The sequence below is a fragment of the Populus trichocarpa genome, chromosome 14 (genome assembly GCF_000002775.5).
Source record: "Populus trichocarpa isolate Nisqually-1 chromosome 14, P.trichocarpa_v4.1, whole genome shotgun sequence".
Classification (NCBI taxonomy): Eukaryota; Viridiplantae; Streptophyta; class Magnoliopsida; order Malpighiales; family Salicaceae; genus Populus; species Populus trichocarpa.
Genome location: NC_037298.2, coordinates 11,857,234 through 11,876,712, shown reverse-complemented (window position 1 = coordinate 11,876,712; position 19,479 = coordinate 11,857,234). Strand labels below are relative to the sequence as shown.

Below are 19,479 nucleotides of genomic sequence, written 5' to 3'. Positions count from 1 at the left end.
TTATCCGGACACCGTGTGTGGGGTTTTGGAATCGAGTAGGAGTCTGCCCCCCTGAGCCTTGACTTTTTTTATTGCTTTCTTGCTTTTTCATCTTGTTGGTCCAATCCAAATAAAAAAAAAATAAAAAAAAATTTGCAGTTGATTTAATGGTCAATGACTGATTTTGCAGACTTTGTCAAATAACGAGCACTGTTGTTTTTCTTTGACAGCAACAATTTTTTTTTGAAATAAAATGTATTGATATTAAAAAAAAAACAAAGAGAGAGAGCAGTGGCCTTGCATTCGAATCAGCCCCCCACAAACGGTAAGATGGGTGTCTCTTCCAACTTTTTTTTTAGTCCTCAATAAATGAGGCCTCTTCCTAGCAACTCAGCGATGGAATTCAATTCCATGGAAAATTTCAAGAGGTTTAGTGACTGCCACACACCTTACTGTCTAGTCAGTCACACTCTCAATGTGGAGCTATCTTTATCATCAATGGCTATCTTTTTACAAGGTGATAACCTTTCTTTATCAATAACTATCTCCTATCAATATGTCTTATTAGAAGAAGATACTAATATTTCTTGTCAATCACCCGAGAAGATCAATCCTTCCCACCAATAGCATAACGACTCATTTTACAAGTTATCTATGCGGTAAAGGAAATTATTTTTTATCATTACTCCACTCTAAAAAAAAAAACTCACCTGATCGAGATATATAAACACCTCAAGTCATCGAGTAAAAGCATAAGGCAGCTAGAAGCCACACACCCCCTTACACACTTCATCTTCATTCTCTTCCTATTTCTTGCACATTTTCTTTATCGATAGCTATCTCCTATTCATCTGTCTCATTAGAGGACACTAACATTTCTTATTAATCACCCGCGAATATCAACCTTCCCACCAATAACATAACAAGACATAACAACTCATTTTACAAGTTATCTATGCGGTAAAGGAAATTATTCTTTATCATTACTCTACTCTCCACAAAAAAACTCACCTGACCGAGATATATAAACACCTCAAGTCACTGAGTAAATGCATAAGACACCTAAAAGCCACATAACACAAATTCATACAAGAACAAACATGCACCCCTTACACACTTCATCTTCATTCTCTTTCTATTTCTTGCACATTATTTTCCCCTAACACCTTGTTAACTTGGACATTTAAGGGTCTTTGAGACTTATCTTGCAGGGAATACCAAATCTAGAGATAAAGCTCGTTTCCAAACCTAAATACTTTTTTGCATATTATTCCCCTCTTATAGCTAGCTATTAATCTAAGCATAAAAAAGGTCCTCTATTTGTGATAGAAAACTTGTTTCAAGAGAACATCAAGATCAAGATGAAGCCCGGATACTTTAGTCCAAGACGCACGGCTGTGGAAAGGCTTGAATCAATGCGAAACTGCTGCATAATTAAATAATTACGACCAAAGTAGAGGATTATGATGATTTTTATTTGATCTGATATATATATATATATATATATATATATATATAGCTTGTAATTTTCTTTTTTCTTGTAGTAGAATCGTGTTTAATCTGAAAAGGAAAAACAGCCTAATAAAGACAGACATTAAACCATTTGCTAATAAATTATCTGGTTTTTTTTGGATCAAACAGCCTAGCTTGATCATTTACTGTAGATTATTATTGTTTCTTTCTCATTGATTCGTACAAAGGAGATAAACACAAAATCCAAGTGGGCATCGAGAGAGGCCCTCGCTTTGGAGGGGACAAGCTATTCCTTCTTTTAGTGATTGTTTTGCACATCCGATTCCCATAGAACATTTTTTAAGAAGGAATCGCTTGGATTAACATGCCCCAGAGAAAGGAAGATCTCTCTGCCTAACAAAAAGAAAGACGACGAAGATTGTTTGTCTGCTTCGCGGGTCTGCTTGAGATTGTGGTAGCGGTTGTGGTTGCGGTTGCGGTTGCGGTTCAAAGTGTTTTTTATTTAGAAATGCATCAAAATATTTTTTTTATTTTTAAAACATTATTTTTGAAATCAGCACATCAAAACAATCTAAAAATATTAACAAAAAAATTAACAAAAAAAATTTAAAATTTGAGAGAATACGGTTTCAATCACGTTCCCAAACGCGCCATCCATCTTCTAGATAATGAGATTTGAAAGAAAAAAAACATTATTATTATTTGATATTAACATAGTTGGATTGAATTTATTTCAAGTTAAGAATTTTTAGGATGCCATGTTCGTGTCTAAAACGGGATAAAGGGTTTGTGTCTTTTTAATTATAATAATAATAAAAAATATTATAATGTTTATCATCAATGTCTAATCTGAAAGATTAGAAGATACTGTAACACTAAAAATTAAAAAGAAAAAGAAAAGAAAAAAAAAGCATGATATTGATATGAATGAAACTAACAAAAAGGAACTCGAAAAGGAAGCATGTCGTTGTTAGCTGAAGTGTAAGGCACTACTTCCACGTCATCTGTAATCTATTTGCCTTTAACGTTAGCTACTCTTCGTGTAGGTCCCTTTCCTCTCTCTCTCTCTCTCTCCCCGCGAATAACCTTTGATTTCCATAGGAATTACCATGACTGCCCCGATCTCCCTCCACTCCAATGACCAAATTTCTTTGGGTGGTGTGTTTTTTTTATTTGTTTTTTTTTAGTTTAATGTGGGTGTCCGGGTCAGCTTGCGTGTACCTTGACTAATCCCACGGATCCTGAAGTTAACGATCATGTAAGCCTCCAGTGGCCATCATATGAGCAACCACAAGGCTCGAACCTGAGACCACAGAGGGAGCAAACCTCTTGGTCCCAATCTCTTACCACTGGGCCACCACCTAGATGGTTATGTTTATTCTTGAATCTTGTTTACTTGTTTTTTCCGTTGGGATGTGTTTTTTTCAGAATATTTAGAATTCTTTAAATTATTATAATACATCGATGTTAAAAATAGATTTAAAAAAATATATTATTTTAATATATTTTTAAATAAAAAATATTTTAAAAAACAACTGCAATACCAACAGAACAGGTTTAAGATTACCGAACAATTGTTTTATTTAGCTAAATAACATGCAAAATAAAATAAACAAATAATGATAATGACAGATTTTCTTTTCAAAATTGATCGACCAAATGCAATCTCATGCTTTAATTACTTGTGGGGTGGGGTGGGAATGTTGATTTCGATCAATCAACCACTAGGAAACAAAGACTTGATTAAAGAATCCGTAAACTTATTTAATAATTTCTTCTCTTTTTTTTTCTTAAGGTGATCTTGTAGATCTTGGCCTGATGATGCTTCCTCTAAAATGCTTTATTTTCTATTTTTTAAATGTTAGGTGGCTAATTCAAAGTCTTCAAGCACTGATTTAAATGATTAAAAAATAAAAAAACTTTATCGGTATAAGGTTTTAAATTCGAGTTTCATCGTTGAGATTTTAAAAAGTGATATACCGTGTTGATTTGATGTTATATTAAAGGTGATATATTGTATCAATTTGGTGTTACGTGAGAGGTTAATTTTTAAAATATTTTTGACTTAAAATATATCTAAATAATATTATTTTTATTTTTTAAATTTATTTTTAACATTAATATATCAAAACGATCTATAAACATAAAAAAAAAATTAAAAATACATGGCAAGTCGCGTTTCATGTGGAGGGTTTCACCAAGCTTCAAGTACTTTAACATAAGTATAGTAAGAGTTTTATCTGACATTTATAGATATAGAATACACAACATTTCTTGTCTAGTATATAATCAATCTATAAATTTTTATACTCATTTTATGAAATAAAAAAGAAATATATTTTATAGTTACACTAACTAATTTTGAAGGCCTAGTCTATTTGAGAAGTGGTTAAGATTATATTGTTAGGAACATGAGTATTGTTATAAAGAACCTACTTAAACTTTAATTGATTTTTAAAAAAAAAATTGATGTGGAAAAACTAATTTGAGCATGCTATTACTATTGAAATAAAAATATTAATTTATTTATAGTTTATTTTTTAAACAAATAAAAACAAGCTTTTTCATCAAATTGTACAAATATTTTAAAAAGTTTTTTTAATAAAAATTGAATTTCTTCTAATTTAAGAAATGAATTAAATTTACATTTTAGTGAGATGCATTAGAGGATGAGTAGAAAAATCAAGGGTATGTCCACTAATAGAAAAATATTTTCCTTTTCTATTTTCTATTTTTGGTTTTCTTTTCCTTTTTCATATTTCTTTTTCTAATGAGAATTTAAAAAACAAAAACATATTCATTGATTGCGAACAAAGATAATAATTTTTTAAAAAGATATACATTGAGATTACAATTATATATTTTTTTAAAATCAAAAGTATAATTTATAATAATCATCTTAATATTTTGTATTCGTGATAATCTAATAATAGAATATTAATTTTATTTTATTTAAATTAAAAATTTCCATTAAAAGATTATATTGTTAACCCCAAAAAATATCTTAATTTTAGATTTATAATAAAAAATAATTTATGACACTAACTATAAAAATAGAAAAATATTTAATCTCTTACAATGTTAAAAAGTGCCTATATATAAAAGAAATATTTATATTGTTAATATCTTTTCTTCATTTGAAAAACAATACAAAACTTGTATAGAAAAATTATGAAAATCTTTAAAATGTGTTTTTCAAACCTAATACAAAATTGATAAACTAGAAAACTAGTTTCTCAATTTTTATGAATGAAGAAATATTCAATTTAAATAAAAATTTCAAGTTCTACTCTTTCTAATTTTCTAGAAAGTCAAAGTATCTCCTTGTTTTTTTAATGAGATCTGACTCGGTCTAAGACTTGAGTCTGGAGTTGACCTAATATTAACTAAAAACTAATTGTCATGGGTGTTTAACTGTTTCTTCTACTATGGAATGATTGTTTGGAATTTTATTTTCATCCTTTGTTTTCTATTTTGCGTAGCCATAAGTTTTTTCATTTTCATTTCATTTCTTTTATGGTTTTTCTTCTTAGAGCCGGCTTTATAGTCTTCTTCAATTAACTTATTATCGGGTTTTCGTTGTGTCGGGTTAACATCCCGGTGTTAGGTTAACACTCAATTAAAAAAAATTACTTCATATTTTCAATTGACAAATAATTAGAAATATAGGGACTGAAATTGATCTTGATTTAAAACAAAAATCCTTTCTATATATATAAAAAAGAAATGCAAGATTCAAGAAAGAAAAAAAGAAAATAAAAGAGAGAAAAGAGAAACTGGTTACCATTGGGCATTTATAGGTTACAACATTATGAGAAAGGTTATTACGCCATGATCCCAACAATATCAAGGAATACGACATTCAATGGTCAGAGGAACCCGCATGTGTTGTGCCAACATGGTGGCTCCTCCAACTCACGAGCATGTGTAATGCATGCGCCATTTCTTCTCTTTCTCTTTTGCATTTTCATCCCTAAATTTATAATAGCTTTTTAATTGGGTCTCGATTTTATATTCTACTTGAGCTCATACCATATTCTTTTATTTTAGCCCTTATTTGTATAATAACTCCTCGATTTAATCCTGAATTTCATAAAACCCGAGACCATTGAAGGCCCACCATGGGAGAGAAGAAAGAGAAGGGGAAAAGAAAGGGATAGCTAGCTAACCAAGTTAGTGTGCTGTGGTCGTGCCTATTATTCGGATCGCGCATTTAACGATTAACCCGAGGTTGATTTGATAAATGGTTGTTCCAATATTACACTTAAAAGATATTACTCTAAATTAAATCAACTTTGGTTTAATTAGATAAAACACATTTAATTTTTGTTACATAATCTTAGCTCTGTGTCTAAATATTATTGCAAGCACTCCTAATGTCTATGCTTTTTTTTTTTTTTTTGGCATTATCTAACAAAAAATCTGTGATCCGCAGTATAGCGGATATGGCTGTCTGGTTTAACTGTTTTCTTGAAAAAAAATCTGAAACAATATTATTTTAATAAATAAAACATTCAAGCTAAATTCCGAATCGGCGGTGTCATGCTTCGGCTAAGATTAAACTAACAGTAATAGACTTCTCTTACACATCAGTGGTAGAAATGTAGTTTTAGAATAATTATAGGGCTCTTGCTGACTCCAATGTTTTTTTCGATTATTTTATTATAATACAATGTTAGAGTGCTAACAGTAACAACACTCTGGTCTGGCAATGATAAGAAGATAACTCTGCTCTCTCTCTTGTTTGTCCGCACTCTCTCTATCAAAAACCTCTGGTTTTTAGTGAAACACCAAAAGAACTTGGAGATTCCTCAAAACAAGGTGGGTGTCTGAACAATTTATTTTGTTTCTTGAAGCGACAATGATGCCCACTATGAAAATTCGTTCCCCTGCCTCCTTGAAATCCTTTGTTTTTTATGGAACTATTTGCTGTCTAAGATTTATTATCTTTTTGGCTTGATTGAGCTTCCATGGATGACTCAATGAAACTAAAAATGGGTTGGTGTTGGATCTCTCGATGGTGGGATTTCATTACAAGCTTCTAAATTTCTTTAGTTGACAGATTTTGTTGCTTTGATTTATTGAAAATTTAAATTCTGGTTTAGTTTGGCCATGAAATGTGCTCTCATTTTGAAATGGCAGTGTCTCATATCTTTGTTTTCTTAAGAATTTATGTTTAATTCAAGAAATGAAATTATTCATGATTACTTAACCTGCATTTCATATTGGTGGAGTGCAATTGTTGTCTTGGGATAGAGAATGTTTTTAGTGAACCTTTTCTTTCAAGCCTACATTCAAGCACTTTGATGATCTGGTGGTTGAAAAAACGTTGTTTGTAATAATGAGAATTTACTTTTGCTTTATCAGATGCCATGTACCTTCCAATATTACTTGTTGTTTTCATTAAGGTTTATGTCACAGAAACTTGTATTCTGATCAGTGGAGAAAAAATTCTGGGAAAAAAACTATTTTTGACTCTACTGGAATTGGAGTTTTGCTTCTCATGGTTTCTTTTCCAAACTGCCTTGAATGACTTCTAACATTGAAGTCTTGCCTTGGTATATACGTTTAGTTTGAATCCAAAAAAAATGGGGTAGGTCATGTAGACTTAGGTAATTTGGCGTGCTTCCTTGTCAATCCTTGTTATGCCACAAAAAGAAAAAAAAAAAAAAAAGAGAAAATTACTTGCTGCTTCGAGAGCAAATGAAACGTAAAGGAGAAGGTTTCAATTTATAAAATTCATGCTATTTCTGGGAGGCTTCTATAAACTATCTTAAGCATTTGAACCATCATTTTTTGTTGACCAACTGGTTCTCTGGTTTGCAAACTTTCTTTTATATTAATGTATTGAATTTCCCATGTGCTGTAGGTATGTATTATTTTTGTCTCTGTAAGATGAGAGAATAGTTTTCTTTGGGTATGGAATTTATGAAGCTGGAATTGCCTCCTGTTTTTTTACTAATGTCTGTGTACAAAATGCTGTCATTGGATTTATTGTGATTTTTATTCTTTTATGCATAAGTTAATAATAAATATTTTCTTTTCTTTTGCAGATTATGCTGGTACTTTGTGTTCTGCTGCTGAGTGGGTGTCCAACAGAAATCTAGATAAAGGATTACATTGTGATTGTATTGGTGTTGTCACAAGGATCGTTTAGCTGATCTATCAGAGGAATTCAAAGGCTTCTGTCATGAAAGCCAAGGCATTCTAATATCGTTCCATATTTTGGTGACTGATGTTCAGTGAAGTTCTGAATCGTGAAAGAAAAGATTACTTGGATTGTTTCTAATTTTATTTAAGGAATCAGGCAGGCTGGTTAAGAATTCAATGCAAGCATCGAAACAACTCAGAGGTTCGGGCATGTCCAGCAGATTTCTCTATCAACCGATGCAAGAAGTTGAAGCCTACTGCAAGCCTCAGTCCAGAACTTTAGACCGCCAGATATACTCCAGTGGCAGCACCCAAGGAACCCCCTTCACCATTCCAAACTCCCATGAGCAATACTGCACGCTGGAGTCATCTTCAGCAAATGGCAGCTATGCTGCTTACAACTCCCCATCAACTGTCAGTTTCTCACCAAATGGAAGCCCATTGTCACAGCAAGAATCTCAGTCATATTCACTTGAGCCACGTCATTCCCCTGACAATGCCAGTGGTTCTCCATTAAGTGGCTCCTGCATAACTGATGATGCCCATGATTTCAGTCACAAGTTGAGAGAATTAGAAACTGTGATGTTTGGGCCTGATTCCGATATTATTGACAGCATTGAAAATGCACTTGAGAGTGGGACAAACATCGAGTCACTGGAAATGGATAGCTGGAGACAAATAATGGATGTGATTTCTAGAGGGGACCTAAAACAAGTCCTTATTGCCTGTGCAAAAGCAGTGTCAGATAATGATCTGTTAATGGCACAGTGCTTGATGGACAAGTTACGCCAGATGGTCTCAGTTTCTGGTGAACCAATTCAAAGATTGGGAGCATACATGTTGGAAGGGCTTGTTGCACGCCTGGCCTCCTCAGGGAGTTCCATCTGCAAAGGTTTAAGATGCAAAGAACCAGCAAGTGCCGAGATGCTGTCTTACATGCACATTCTTTATGAGGTTTGTGCCTATTTCAAATTTGGGTACATGTCTGCAAATGGTGCCATTGCAGAAGCCATGAAGGATGAAAACAGGGTTCATATAATTGATTTTCAAATTGGTCAGGGGAGTCAGTGGATCAGTCTAATCCAGGCCTTTGCAGCAAGGCCTGGGGGGCCACCCCACATCCGCATTACAGGTATTGATGATTCCACATCAGCATATGCCCGTGGAGGAGGACTGAGTATAGTGGGAAAAAGGCTATCTAAGCTTGCTGAGTCATTTAAGGTGCCATTTGAGTTTCATGCTGCTGCCATGTCTGGCTGTGAGGTTCAGATAGAAAACCTTGGTGTTCGACGTGGGGAGGCTCTAGCAGTGAACTTTGCATTTGTACTTCACCACATGCCTGATGAGAGTGTCAGCACTCAGAATCACCGGGATCGGGTGCTGAGGCTAGTTAAAAGCATGTCTCCAAAGGTGGTCACCCTTGTTGAGCAGGAATCTAACACGAATACTGCTGCATTCTTCCCTCGGTTCATCGAGACACTAAACTATTATACTGCTATGTTTGAATCCATTGATGTGACCCTTCCAAGAGACCACAAGGAACGGATCAATGTGGAACAGCATTGCCTGGCAAGGGATGTTGTTAACATAATAGCATGCGAGGGAACTGAGAGGGTGGAAAGACACGAGCTTCTTGGGAAGTGGAGATCGCGATTCACAATGGCTGGGTTTACTCCATACCCATTAAGCACCTTGGTGAATGCCACCATCAAAACACTGCTAGAGAACTATTCTGATAGATATAGGCTTCAAGAAAGAGATGGGGCTCTTTATCTTGGCTGGATGAACAGAGATTTGGTGGCATCTTGTGCATGGAAGTGAAAACTGCATGCTGATTTCGCTCTCTTTAGGAAAGCGGGCAACTAGCTGAGGTAGAACCGCAAGGGTTCTAAGAGGAAGGCAGTGGTCTCAGCTGTGTACTTGGCTTCTGAAACTCTAAGTTACCCTCTCTTGTTTTTTTCTTTTTTTTTTGAATCAGTAGCTCAATGCTTTGAACTTTTTAGCTTTTCCTGGCCTTGGGAGAACCAAGTCTTGGTGCTTTGCGGTTAGAATATGTTCACTTTCTCAGAGCATTAGGTATTCTGATTCCGAAGGTTCACCCTCTGGATCTCTGGCCATTCTGGTTTCCTAATGAAATTGTGGAATTTTTTTCAATATGAATCAGTCTAAGAATAATTAAGCTATTTGCATTGCTCGAGTCTTGACTTCGAGTTCCTATCCTCAGTAACAACCTTAGAATCTGACGCTGCTGCTATCGAGCCAGCAATCAAAGAATCTACCTCTGTTACTGATTGGGAGATAGCCCCTATTGTCATGGATATAAAGCACCAGCTTCATAGCATGCTTAACATCACTGTTGCATCAGTATGAAGGAAGGCAAATCATGTTGCCAGATTAGATAGCTAAGGCTGTTAGAACCAGCTCTTCCTCCAAATTGGATTCATAACCCTCCCGACAGCCTAAGCAATTTGCTTGGATCTGATATTTACGTGGTATGAGAGGCGTTTGTCGAAAAAAACGGGAAAAAAAAAATAACACCTGCCGTCTACAGGCTTGAGGCACGCTTAGGATGAAATATTGGCTGCTCTGCGAAAACTATTAACAAGTTTACAGTTCGAAGATAAGCGCTTCTTGTAAGGACAGTGGTGACTGGCTGAACTAAAATGTAGTAATGTAAATGCTTCAGTGCCACAAACATGCCTGCTCGAGGCCATATAATAAGGCAGATACAGCACACCAAACTAGTTCCAGGAATTGTAAGAGTTTGGAACACCTTCTCTTTACCAAATTCAAATGGTTTTACATCTAATCAGCAAAACAACGGATGAAAGTTGCTGTTAACAAAACAAGTTGCATGCTAGATACTTGCTGCGAAACTCTACAGATTTTATGATAAATTAACCTATAGGAGTAATTTATACATCTGGAGGTCGTTTCCCTCCTCCCCGCTAAAAATCAATCTGTTTCAATTAGCTTTGGACAGGCTCTGAATTTAGTACGTTCTGTTCATTTGGATTACTCTCTGGACCTGGGGTAATATTATGGACACCACAAGCAGCACTGTTCTCTTTTGGCTCAATTCTTGACTCACCATCATGTTGCTCAGTCGATCTACCTGCTGATACAGGATTGGTATTAACAACAATATCAAGGTTAGCAGCACCACTTACTTTCGTGGCATTTGTGTTGCCAGTCTGCTGCTCACATGATTTACTTTCATGGCCTGAATTACTTTCTTTCCATTTATTTCTTGACTCGGAACTCAGTTTCTCCTCCAATTTGATGTTGGAATCTGAACTATTATACACAACCATTTCAAGGGAAATGGCATTGCTTTCTCCTGATTTTGTACCTAACTCGCCATTCTGGATGGTAGTTGTACAAGTGTTGAGACCAGTTGTGTTATGAGTAATAGTCCTAGAAGGAGGCATATCGTGATCATGTTGTCCCTCATAACTGGTTATAACCAATTTTGGGTCATGAGATGCCCTCTCTACATGTTTCTTTACTGGACATCCAGGACTTGAACACCTGTAGTAGCTCCTACATAATGTGATGAAAGAACAAAGTCAGCATGTACTCAAACAGCTTAGGTATTTTTGTCTCTACATGCAGACTAGCAACCAATTCAATATGCTACCAATATAAGGAGGCATCTCCTGACATATCTTCATAAACAGAGGGGAGAGATGTAAACTAAAAATGTATAAACCCAGGTCTAACCTTGTTGAGTTCGTTAAATTTGACAGTTACCTGGGATTTGGATTGCCTTTTACCAATTTCTGCCCATATTTACGCCATCGATACCCATCACTGACAATATCGACCTCACTTTTTGTTTGAATGACAAGACGTGGCTCACTAGTTGGTGTATCTACAGGAGTAGAGCTGTCATTACAGCTACTTTTCTTCCTATTTTGTTCATTTGAAACAAAAGAGTTAGCTCATGCTTGAAACAATAGAGTAAATTTATAGCCATTTATTAACTTACCGTCGTTTTGAGCGTTGATCATCATCTACATCAACCTCATCCCTTATCCTTTTTGGTTCTGATAGCACACGTTTCACATCCTCACTGGACGTAACAGAAGAGATCTGAGGGGTATTTGTTGACTCAATCGGATGAGGTTCATGACTTTCTGCATTTATCAATTAGCATTCAAATAAAAGAACACAATAATAAAATCTTCTGTTGGTTAAGAGCAAAACAAATGGACAAAATGGTGATTTTTTCTCTGATACCTTCAACACCAGTGAATAAAAGATGATCAGGTTTTTCTTCAACAACGGACAGGACGCAACCAACAGCTTGTGGGAGGTTATGTTGAGGTTTGGGATGCTCATGCTCACCAAGGTAAACAATATCAGCAAGCTTCCCATCATGTGAACATTCCAACTGCTTTTTCGCTTGACAACTTGGATGTGTACATTTGTAATAGCTCCGTATAAATTCATTTCCTTTAACAAATTTCTGCCCATATTTTCGCCAGTGATATCCATCCTCTGACACTTTTTCCCGCATGATAGGAGTCCTTCCTTCCTGACCAGATTGCAAGGAACGGAGATCACTGCCAGGGGTATGTGAGACCTTCCGCGGTGTTATAGAAGAAACACTTCCTTCTTTGTCTAACTCCGATATTCGCCCCCCACTATTCTCCAAAGATTTCCCAGGGGCATATGAAGCAGGGATTCCTTCTTGTTGTGAAGCACCTCCAACATCATGGGTCTGTGGTTTTGTGTCAGTACCATCATCTAGGCTCTGTCTTTTCTGCAACTCCTTGGGAGAAACTTCATCTGGAACTTCCTCTGAAGAAACCATCTTAATTTGGGAAGTTATAGAACAAACCAAAGAGATTAATTCAAGATGCCATTACTGCAATTAACCGCGGACTTCATTTTGGTGGTTGTTCATACCTGAAGAGGCATCAAAATAAAGTTAATAATAGCGAGAATTTGCAAATTGACAGTCGAGACCAACTAATTCAAAATTCAAACAAAAAATATTTTAAAGTTCTTCATAGTGATATGGGAAAATTAAGAAAATCTAAATATATAAAAGAAGGCTGGTAATCAAAATCATGTATGCTTGATTTAGAATTAAGGCATGATGTCGATACAGATTTTGTATCAGTATCAATCACTAGTAGAAATAAAAATAGCAAGCACTTTAACCATTGTTCTTCTAGTTGTTGTTTTATTTTGAGTGTTTTATCCCAACCGCGCGCACTGATGAACTCAAGTGTGCGCAGTTGGGATAAAAGGTAAAGCATACTCACATATTATACACAAATGGATGTGCATCGACATTTTATTTGTAAAATAACACTCCCATCTAACAAATCAACGATCTTGTGCAGAGATACGCCAACACTCCCTTTGCAGTAAACAAGCCAAATGATGCACATATTCAATCAACCAACAAGCAAGACAATTAATTCCTTTCACATATAACGTAATGGATTACAACGTTTCAAAGCTATACCCCACATCAAACAATTCGGAAACCATTTATTTTGCGGATACTCACACAGCATTTTCGAACATATAACCAATTTATAGTTCCTGTACTCTTCTTCCATGGTAAATAAATAATTCATGTAAATAAATAAATTCCAACAATAATTAATAAGAAAGACAAGAAAAAAAACATCTATATATCCCTTGATAAGTTGCCAAGAAAAATGATCCAAAATATGTGATTTAATCAGTTTCTTTTTCTCCAAAAATTAATTCTTTCAATTCTGATAATAGAATAAAAATCAAACTGACAGCCCACAGTAAAAATTTATAATTTTACCATGCTAAGACCAGCAGCAGTAGCTTTTGGCTCCAGAATTCAATTTCTTGCATTTTCCCAACAGTGGAAATTATAGCTGACAACTTAAAAGTATAAAGAATTAGCAATTAAAGAGTAAATTAATATTAATTAACAAAAAAAAAATCAATCAGTTCACAAATAATTCAAAAAAATATATATTTAAAAAATAGCCATAAATACAGTGATAATTAAAGTAAACCATCTATCTAGTACTTTAGCAATACAAATTACCTAAATTATAACCTTGTCTTCATTTTACTTTACGATGATGATGATCAGGTGGTCCCACTCCCACGCGAAACCATCGAATTTTGACTCCCAGCTCAATCAGGGTCGTAGATCATGCCGGAACCAACCGGCGACCACCAAGGTTTCGATGAAGGTTTTCTTTTTCGTGATGGGGTGAGACGGAGATAAGAATTTAGGAGAGTTTAAGGTTAGAAAACAAAGAAAAGTCTAATCCATAATAATCAGACTGACTGATTACTAGAGAGAGAGAGACAGAAGGCCATACAAGCATGCGTAGTAGAGAACAGCAAGGGAGAATGATTCTGTGTTACTCGACAGAAAAAGGAATCTGTACTCTTGTTCGTGTCTATTTAAGTTGCCATTGGTTGATTTTATATGTTTTTTTTTTTTTCAATAAATCCTTTTTTTTTAGTACATGTAAACTTCATTCTTACCCTTATACATCATTAAACTTGCATTTCCATCCTTATATTTTATTTTATTTTTCAATATTAACTTTATGGTTCTTAAGGAGTTTTCATATCATCATTCACATATAGTTATGGAATTAGACGTGGGTTTGTGCTGTGAGTCTGTATTAATTATTTTTCATAAGAAGAGATATTTAAGATGCAACAATGCATTTAAAAACACTGTTTTTTTTTTCATTAAGAGTCATCACATCAAATGTGCAGGCGCCTTCCATACATTAAATATGCAGGCACCTTCCATACACCGTATTTTTAAGATGCAACAACATATTCAAAAACACCGTATTTTTTTTCCATTAAGAGACACCACATATGAAATGTGCAGGCGCTTTCCATACACCAAAACCTTTTTTTTTTTTTTTTCCAATAACAGAAAAACTTGAGTGAAAAGACCAAAAGGGCCTCAGATGCATGGTTTATTTTTTTATTTAAAGGATAAACTTGTCATTTTATTGTATTTAAAAAAACTAAAAGCATAATACCCATGTGTGATAGTTTAATTTTTTTTTATTTAGAGAGTAATTAGATCATTTTACTATGCTTGAAAAACTAGAAAAGACACTTATATCCCCAGTCAATTCTTTGATGATTAATGGGCCTTGAGAAAACACCAAAATATCTCTAAAACCAAAGCATTTGATTGTTCTTGGAAGAGCAAAATGATAATTATACTGTAGCGGTGAATAATAAAATATGTTAATGGCCATAATGAATTTGTTTTTCGTTTTAGATTTTTTTTGTTATATGGTGAAAACTTGTTTTTCATGTTTATTTGTACTTTTTATTAATTATTTTGGTTATATTTTCTTCTTTCATCCTTTGAAAATACTTAAAAACCTAAAAATTAAAAATATGTACTCATTGTTAGATTTTGTTATTTATTGTTAGATAATGAAGAATAATGTTGAACTTTTTGAATATCTTAAAGCATAAAAAAAAACTAAAAAAGGTTAGTAAAACACTATTGCTCAAGACACATATTAGTGAGGATTTGAATACTGAAATAATCATTTTGTTATTCTCAAACAAAATCCATTAACTTGCTTTAGGAGTAATATGGTTTTTTCCTCATAGTTCATTGATCATTATCAAATTGATCGGGGAAAAATTAATCTTTTTATTTTTTGCATAGTAAAATGACTTATTTATCCTTAAAAGTAAAAAAAAATAAAACTTCTCTTTAGAGACTTTTTAGTCTTTTATTATTCTAAGTATAGTAAAATTATTTAATTACCCTTGAGATCACTAAATTATTAAACTTACATAGCTTGTTCATCTTTTTATTATGTTTTTGTTTTTTTTTCCTTGTTATAATCATTAACAAAAAATTAAAAGGTCTTAGTAAATTACTATAGCATGTGAGGAGAATCAATGTAGAATGAAGCAGTGTAATGATGATTTTGTCTTTTATTGCTATTAACAATTGCCTTGACATTAGGGGCAAAATCGTATTTTTCATGGGATTCAAATGTCATTTGAGAATTGATCTAGGACAAAGTTGTCGTTCAACTTTATAATGTATAGTAAGATACTCTTTTGCCTTTGAAATCTGAAAAAGAAATTGGTCTTCTGTTAAGGGTTTTGTTTTTGTTCTTTTGTAAAATAACATTTATACCTTTGGGTACTCAGAAAAAATGGCCTTGTAGAGAGGGATTTATTTATCTTTGTATTATTTTTGTTCAGCAAAATTACATGGTTAACCTTTGATTTTTCAGATTTAAAGAATGGCTTCTAAGGACGTTTTTATCTTTGCGCCATGGCTTTTTTTTTTTTTTGTAATAATGGTATGCCCTTGGATTTTTTTTTTTGTAATTGGTCTTATTAAAATATTAATAAATTGGTAAAACATGTTGACGCGTGCCATTTAGCACATCAGAGTCTTCTGCGCTATTTCGAAGGCGTGTGTGGACAATTATGGTGGCAAAAAAAAAATGATTGTCGTCTCATCCAATGCGCAAGGATGTGATGCAGTAGTTAGAGTGGAGTGGCGTGTTCACTAAGGAGGGTGGTGGTTCAACGACGATGGAGTTTTTTTCTCCTACCCTTCATTTCTCTATCTTGGGTCTTGGTTTTCGTGCCAGGCCTTGAAACATTTTGTTTTGTCCTTCATTTTGTTTTTTTTTGTTTGGTCCTCATTCTTTTGATTTTTATTTGCTTTCATTTTGATGTTTCTTGAAGTTTATTTTTTTTAATTTCATCTCTCTCCGCGTTTAATTTAATTTGTTTTTTTGTTTACAATCTGGTCCTCATTTTTTTATTGATGTTTTTTTTCATCATTGCATTTATTTTAATTTTTTGATTTTGTCATTTAGAATTTTAATTCATTTTTTTTTCAAATTTTAGTCCTCATTTTTTTCATTACTCTTTTTCTATCCTTTTCTTCATTTATTTTATTTTCAATTTAGTCCTTGATTAGTTTCTTTCAATTATTTTTGGTGCAAGATTTGGTCATCATTGTTTATTTTTTTTTATTTTTTTTATAATTAAGGAATTTTCTTTGTGATTATTTATGTATTTTATAGGGTTGTTATATTCTCATGACCCAATTCACTAGTTTCAATGATCTACCTGGTTTGAGTTCGGTATTTTTTAAAATTCACTTGCCACATGGATAAAGTTTTGTCCATAAAATTCCAACCCCTATGCAGTTGTCTAGTCCTTCTAGACTCAACAATTCTTTACTTGTTTGTTCGTGTTTGCCTACAACTATGTGTTTTCTTCATCCTAAAAGGTTTCCACACTTAAACTTTTTACAAGCAAACACAATTAACACAAGCAAAGTAAAGTACACAATAAGATTTATAGGAACTTTTTTTCAACCTCTTATTAACTCTTAAAAAAAGAATATACATAAATTCATATATGTATGCCATGCACAAAACTTTCATCAAGCTTGCATGCTACATGACAAAGGCTCTTAACCCTATTTATAAACAATTTTGTGGAAGTTACAAAACAAAGTTGTCACCCCTATTTTTCAGAACATAATGGAGCAGTTTCTCCCCTATGTTTTTTATGAACTTAGTAGCCTCATTCCAATAAGTGTTGGGCAGTCTCCCTCATCGTCCTGTAAACTTAATGACCTTGTAGAGCATCTTCAGTCATGCTTAATGTTTGATGACCTATAACCCATGATCTGGACAATCTTTCTCTTAACTAGTCATGCTTGAAAACTACCAAAACTTCTCACAACTCTACTACCACTTTTCCCATAAAATAAATGTCTAACTACCCAGCCCTTTACTGCTAGTTATGTTGTGTTTCATGCATGACTTGGACTGTCCAACATCCAAGTCCCAGCTTGCATCAACCAATGCTACTGATTTTTATCGATGTTGGTAATTTCATTGACGCTATCGATTTTAACACTATACAATCAGCTACCACTGTCATTGTGTCTTTCCAACAGTGTTTTTGTTAATGTACCCCTGGCAAATTTAACCATGTAACAAACCTCTCCAACCAAAAGAACTTGATTTCCTCATCGAAACAAACCTGAAATACATCTCACTAAATGTGTCCATTGTCATAGTTTTGTGCCACATATATAAAGCCTCTCGATTTTGCCTATATTCAACCAGAACTCAATCCATCAAATCCATAATAATAAAGACATCGACAATCCCATCGTCAATGTTTTTCCAAGTCAAAGATGTAACTATATTATTCTGAGGTCCTCCTTTCTAAACAGAGTCAAACTAGATGCTTTGAGACCATCCCAAAATTGTTAAGACCAATCCCATCAATCTCATTTTGACAAAGCTAAAGTTGTAACACCATATTGTTACATGATGCCATGTCTACCAAAAGTCATATGCAACTCTCCCAATTCACACACAAATAATACTCATCTTCTTGGCAATCCCACATGCCAAATCATTCACTCACAAGTCTATTTTGCAAAGTTGGACACTCTTATAGCATCCCTTAAAGATACCATCATTTTCTTCACAACCACATAGAGTTTTAAACACTCACAATAAACCCCTTTAAGTTTACTACCTAACTCTCCAGTCCCCACATGAAACCTATAAGTATAGAAATGAGCAACTCAATTTTAGTGATCAACATCATCTTGTGTTGAAGTCCTTTCAGAAAGTCATAAACCTGCACATGCATACATACAAAATAACATTCCATCATGAAACCCGTCTGACCTAGTCTTCCATCCACTGTTGTACCCAAGACACTTTATCACAAGACACAAAGTTTTATTAACACAATAACTCTAATGTCCTAACCTTTGTCATATGTTTCAACCACTAAAAATCCGGAATTTATTAACCCAAAAAAGACATTAATACTATTTTCTTCACCAAGGTATATCCATTCATCAAGATGTACAAAACTCTATTTCTGCCTTACCAAAGGTAGTATGACCAAGCTACATTCTCGTCAATTAGGCTAACTTTTCCCATGAATGAATTTTTGATAAAAATCAAGAAATTCCACCACTTTCTTGTTGGCCTTGACATTGATTTTTTCTTTGTTTTGTTAATGTTTTTATCCTTTTAATTTAACTCTCAAATTGAAGATTTGTTGTTTCCCTTTAATTTATTTTTTATTTTGATTTTAACCCTTTTTATTTTAATCGCTATTTTTTTATTTTTAGATTTTTTGTTTATTTTTTTTTATTTCATCCTTCAACATTTAATTTCTTAGGAATTGGGTTTCATGATTTTTCATGTATAACTTTTGGTTTGATGACCCAGGTCATGAATTTGAAAAGTTAATTGGAGTTGACATCTTTTTTTTCTTATTTTCTTTTCGAATATCATCATTTGATATTGTTTTTTTCTTAAAAAAAATACTTTGTAGTTTTCTTCAAAAAATTTTTTCTATCAACTTATCATGTTCTCATAACTTAGGATGCATGATAGACATGTAATCTAGACATATCTCATGTTCAGGTCACGGGTTTCAGGAGTTAGCCTAGCTTTGCACAAGACAATATGTTTTTTTTTTTAAATTGTTTATTGTTGTTGCCGCCTCATTTTTTTCCATCATATTATTAAATTAATTAAGATTTAACCTGGTCATCAAGCTTCTCTCATTTCTTTAAGAACATAATCATCTACTAATTTTTTTTAGCTTAAAATTGTTTATGATCTGACCTGAAGTATTGCGCGGGGCACCAATCTAGTAACTGCTAAAGCTTGAATTTGCTTAAAAATAACAATATATTTGTACCATATTCTTTCTATAATTTTATCATAGTAGAATCATAAAAAAAAATCACTTTCAATTAAATTAAACTTTATACTTCTATATTGTTGAAAACTAAGGGTAGTATTGAAAACTCTTAAATCACAAGAGTCAAAGCATGAGGTCGATGAAACT

The 19,479-nt window shown here is 33.6% G+C and overlaps 2 protein-coding genes across 5 annotated transcripts; one reads left to right on the top strand and one right to left on the bottom strand.

The window, feature by feature from the left end:
• The first annotated feature begins 6,064 nt into the window (after positions 1–6,064).
• Positions 6,065–9,756, top strand: LOC7468554 (scarecrow-like transcription factor PAT1). 2 transcript variants are annotated; one of them, XM_002321143.3, is made up of 2 exons: positions 6,065–6,273; positions 7,506–9,756. In XM_002321143.3, exon 2 carries the CDS (start codon positions 7,780–7,782, stop codon positions 9,421–9,423), a length of 1,644 nt encoding a protein of 547 aa, XP_002321179.2. In that variant the 5' UTR covers positions 6,065–6,273; positions 7,506–7,779; the 3' UTR covers positions 9,424–9,756. The 2 variants fall into 2 exon arrangements, with proteins under 2 accessions (XP_002321179.2, XP_024440286.1); XM_024584518.2 differs by lacking the exon at positions 6,065–6,273 and adding an exon at positions 6,298–6,472.
• A 600-nt stretch (positions 9,757–10,356) lies between these two features.
• LOC18105351 (WRKY transcription factor 1) lies at positions 10,357–14,001 on the bottom strand. 3 transcript variants are annotated; one of them, XM_024584519.2, is made up of 6 exons: positions 13,652–14,001; positions 13,400–13,482; positions 11,845–12,516; positions 11,594–11,741; positions 11,356–11,514; positions 10,357–11,145 (listed from the first exon to the last, which is right to left on the bottom strand). In XM_024584519.2, exons 3-6 carry the CDS (start codon positions 12,419–12,421, stop codon positions 10,572–10,574), a joined length of 1,458 nt encoding a protein of 485 aa, XP_024440287.1. In that variant the 5' UTR covers positions 12,422–12,516; positions 13,400–13,482; positions 13,652–14,001; the 3' UTR covers positions 10,357–10,571. The 3 variants fall into 3 exon arrangements, with proteins under 3 accessions (XP_024440287.1, XP_006375555.1, XP_006375556.1); XM_006375493.3 differs by having other exon boundaries at positions 13,400–13,475; XM_006375494.3 differs by lacking the exon at positions 13,400–13,482.
• Between the last annotated feature and the right edge of the window lie 5,478 nt (positions 14,002–19,479).

Bases quoted from the DNA above. Each gene is read 5' to 3' on its own strand.
- LOC7468554 (XM_002321143.3), top strand. From the start codon at position 7,780: ATGCAAGCATCGAAACAACTCAGAGGTTCGGGCATGTCCAGCAGATTT.
- LOC18105351 (XM_024584519.2), bottom strand. From the start codon at position 12,421: ATGGTTTCTTCAGAGGAAGTTCCAGATGAAGTTTCTCCCAAGGAGTTG. The intron at 11,515-11,593 runs GTAAGTTAATAA...TGAACAAAATAG, and splicing joins GATCAACGCTCAAAACGACG to GAAGAAAAGTAGCTGTAATG. The intron at 11,146-11,355 runs GTAACTGTCAAA...CACATTATGTAG, and splicing joins AAAGGCAATCCAAATCCCAG to GAGCTACTACAGGTGTTCAA.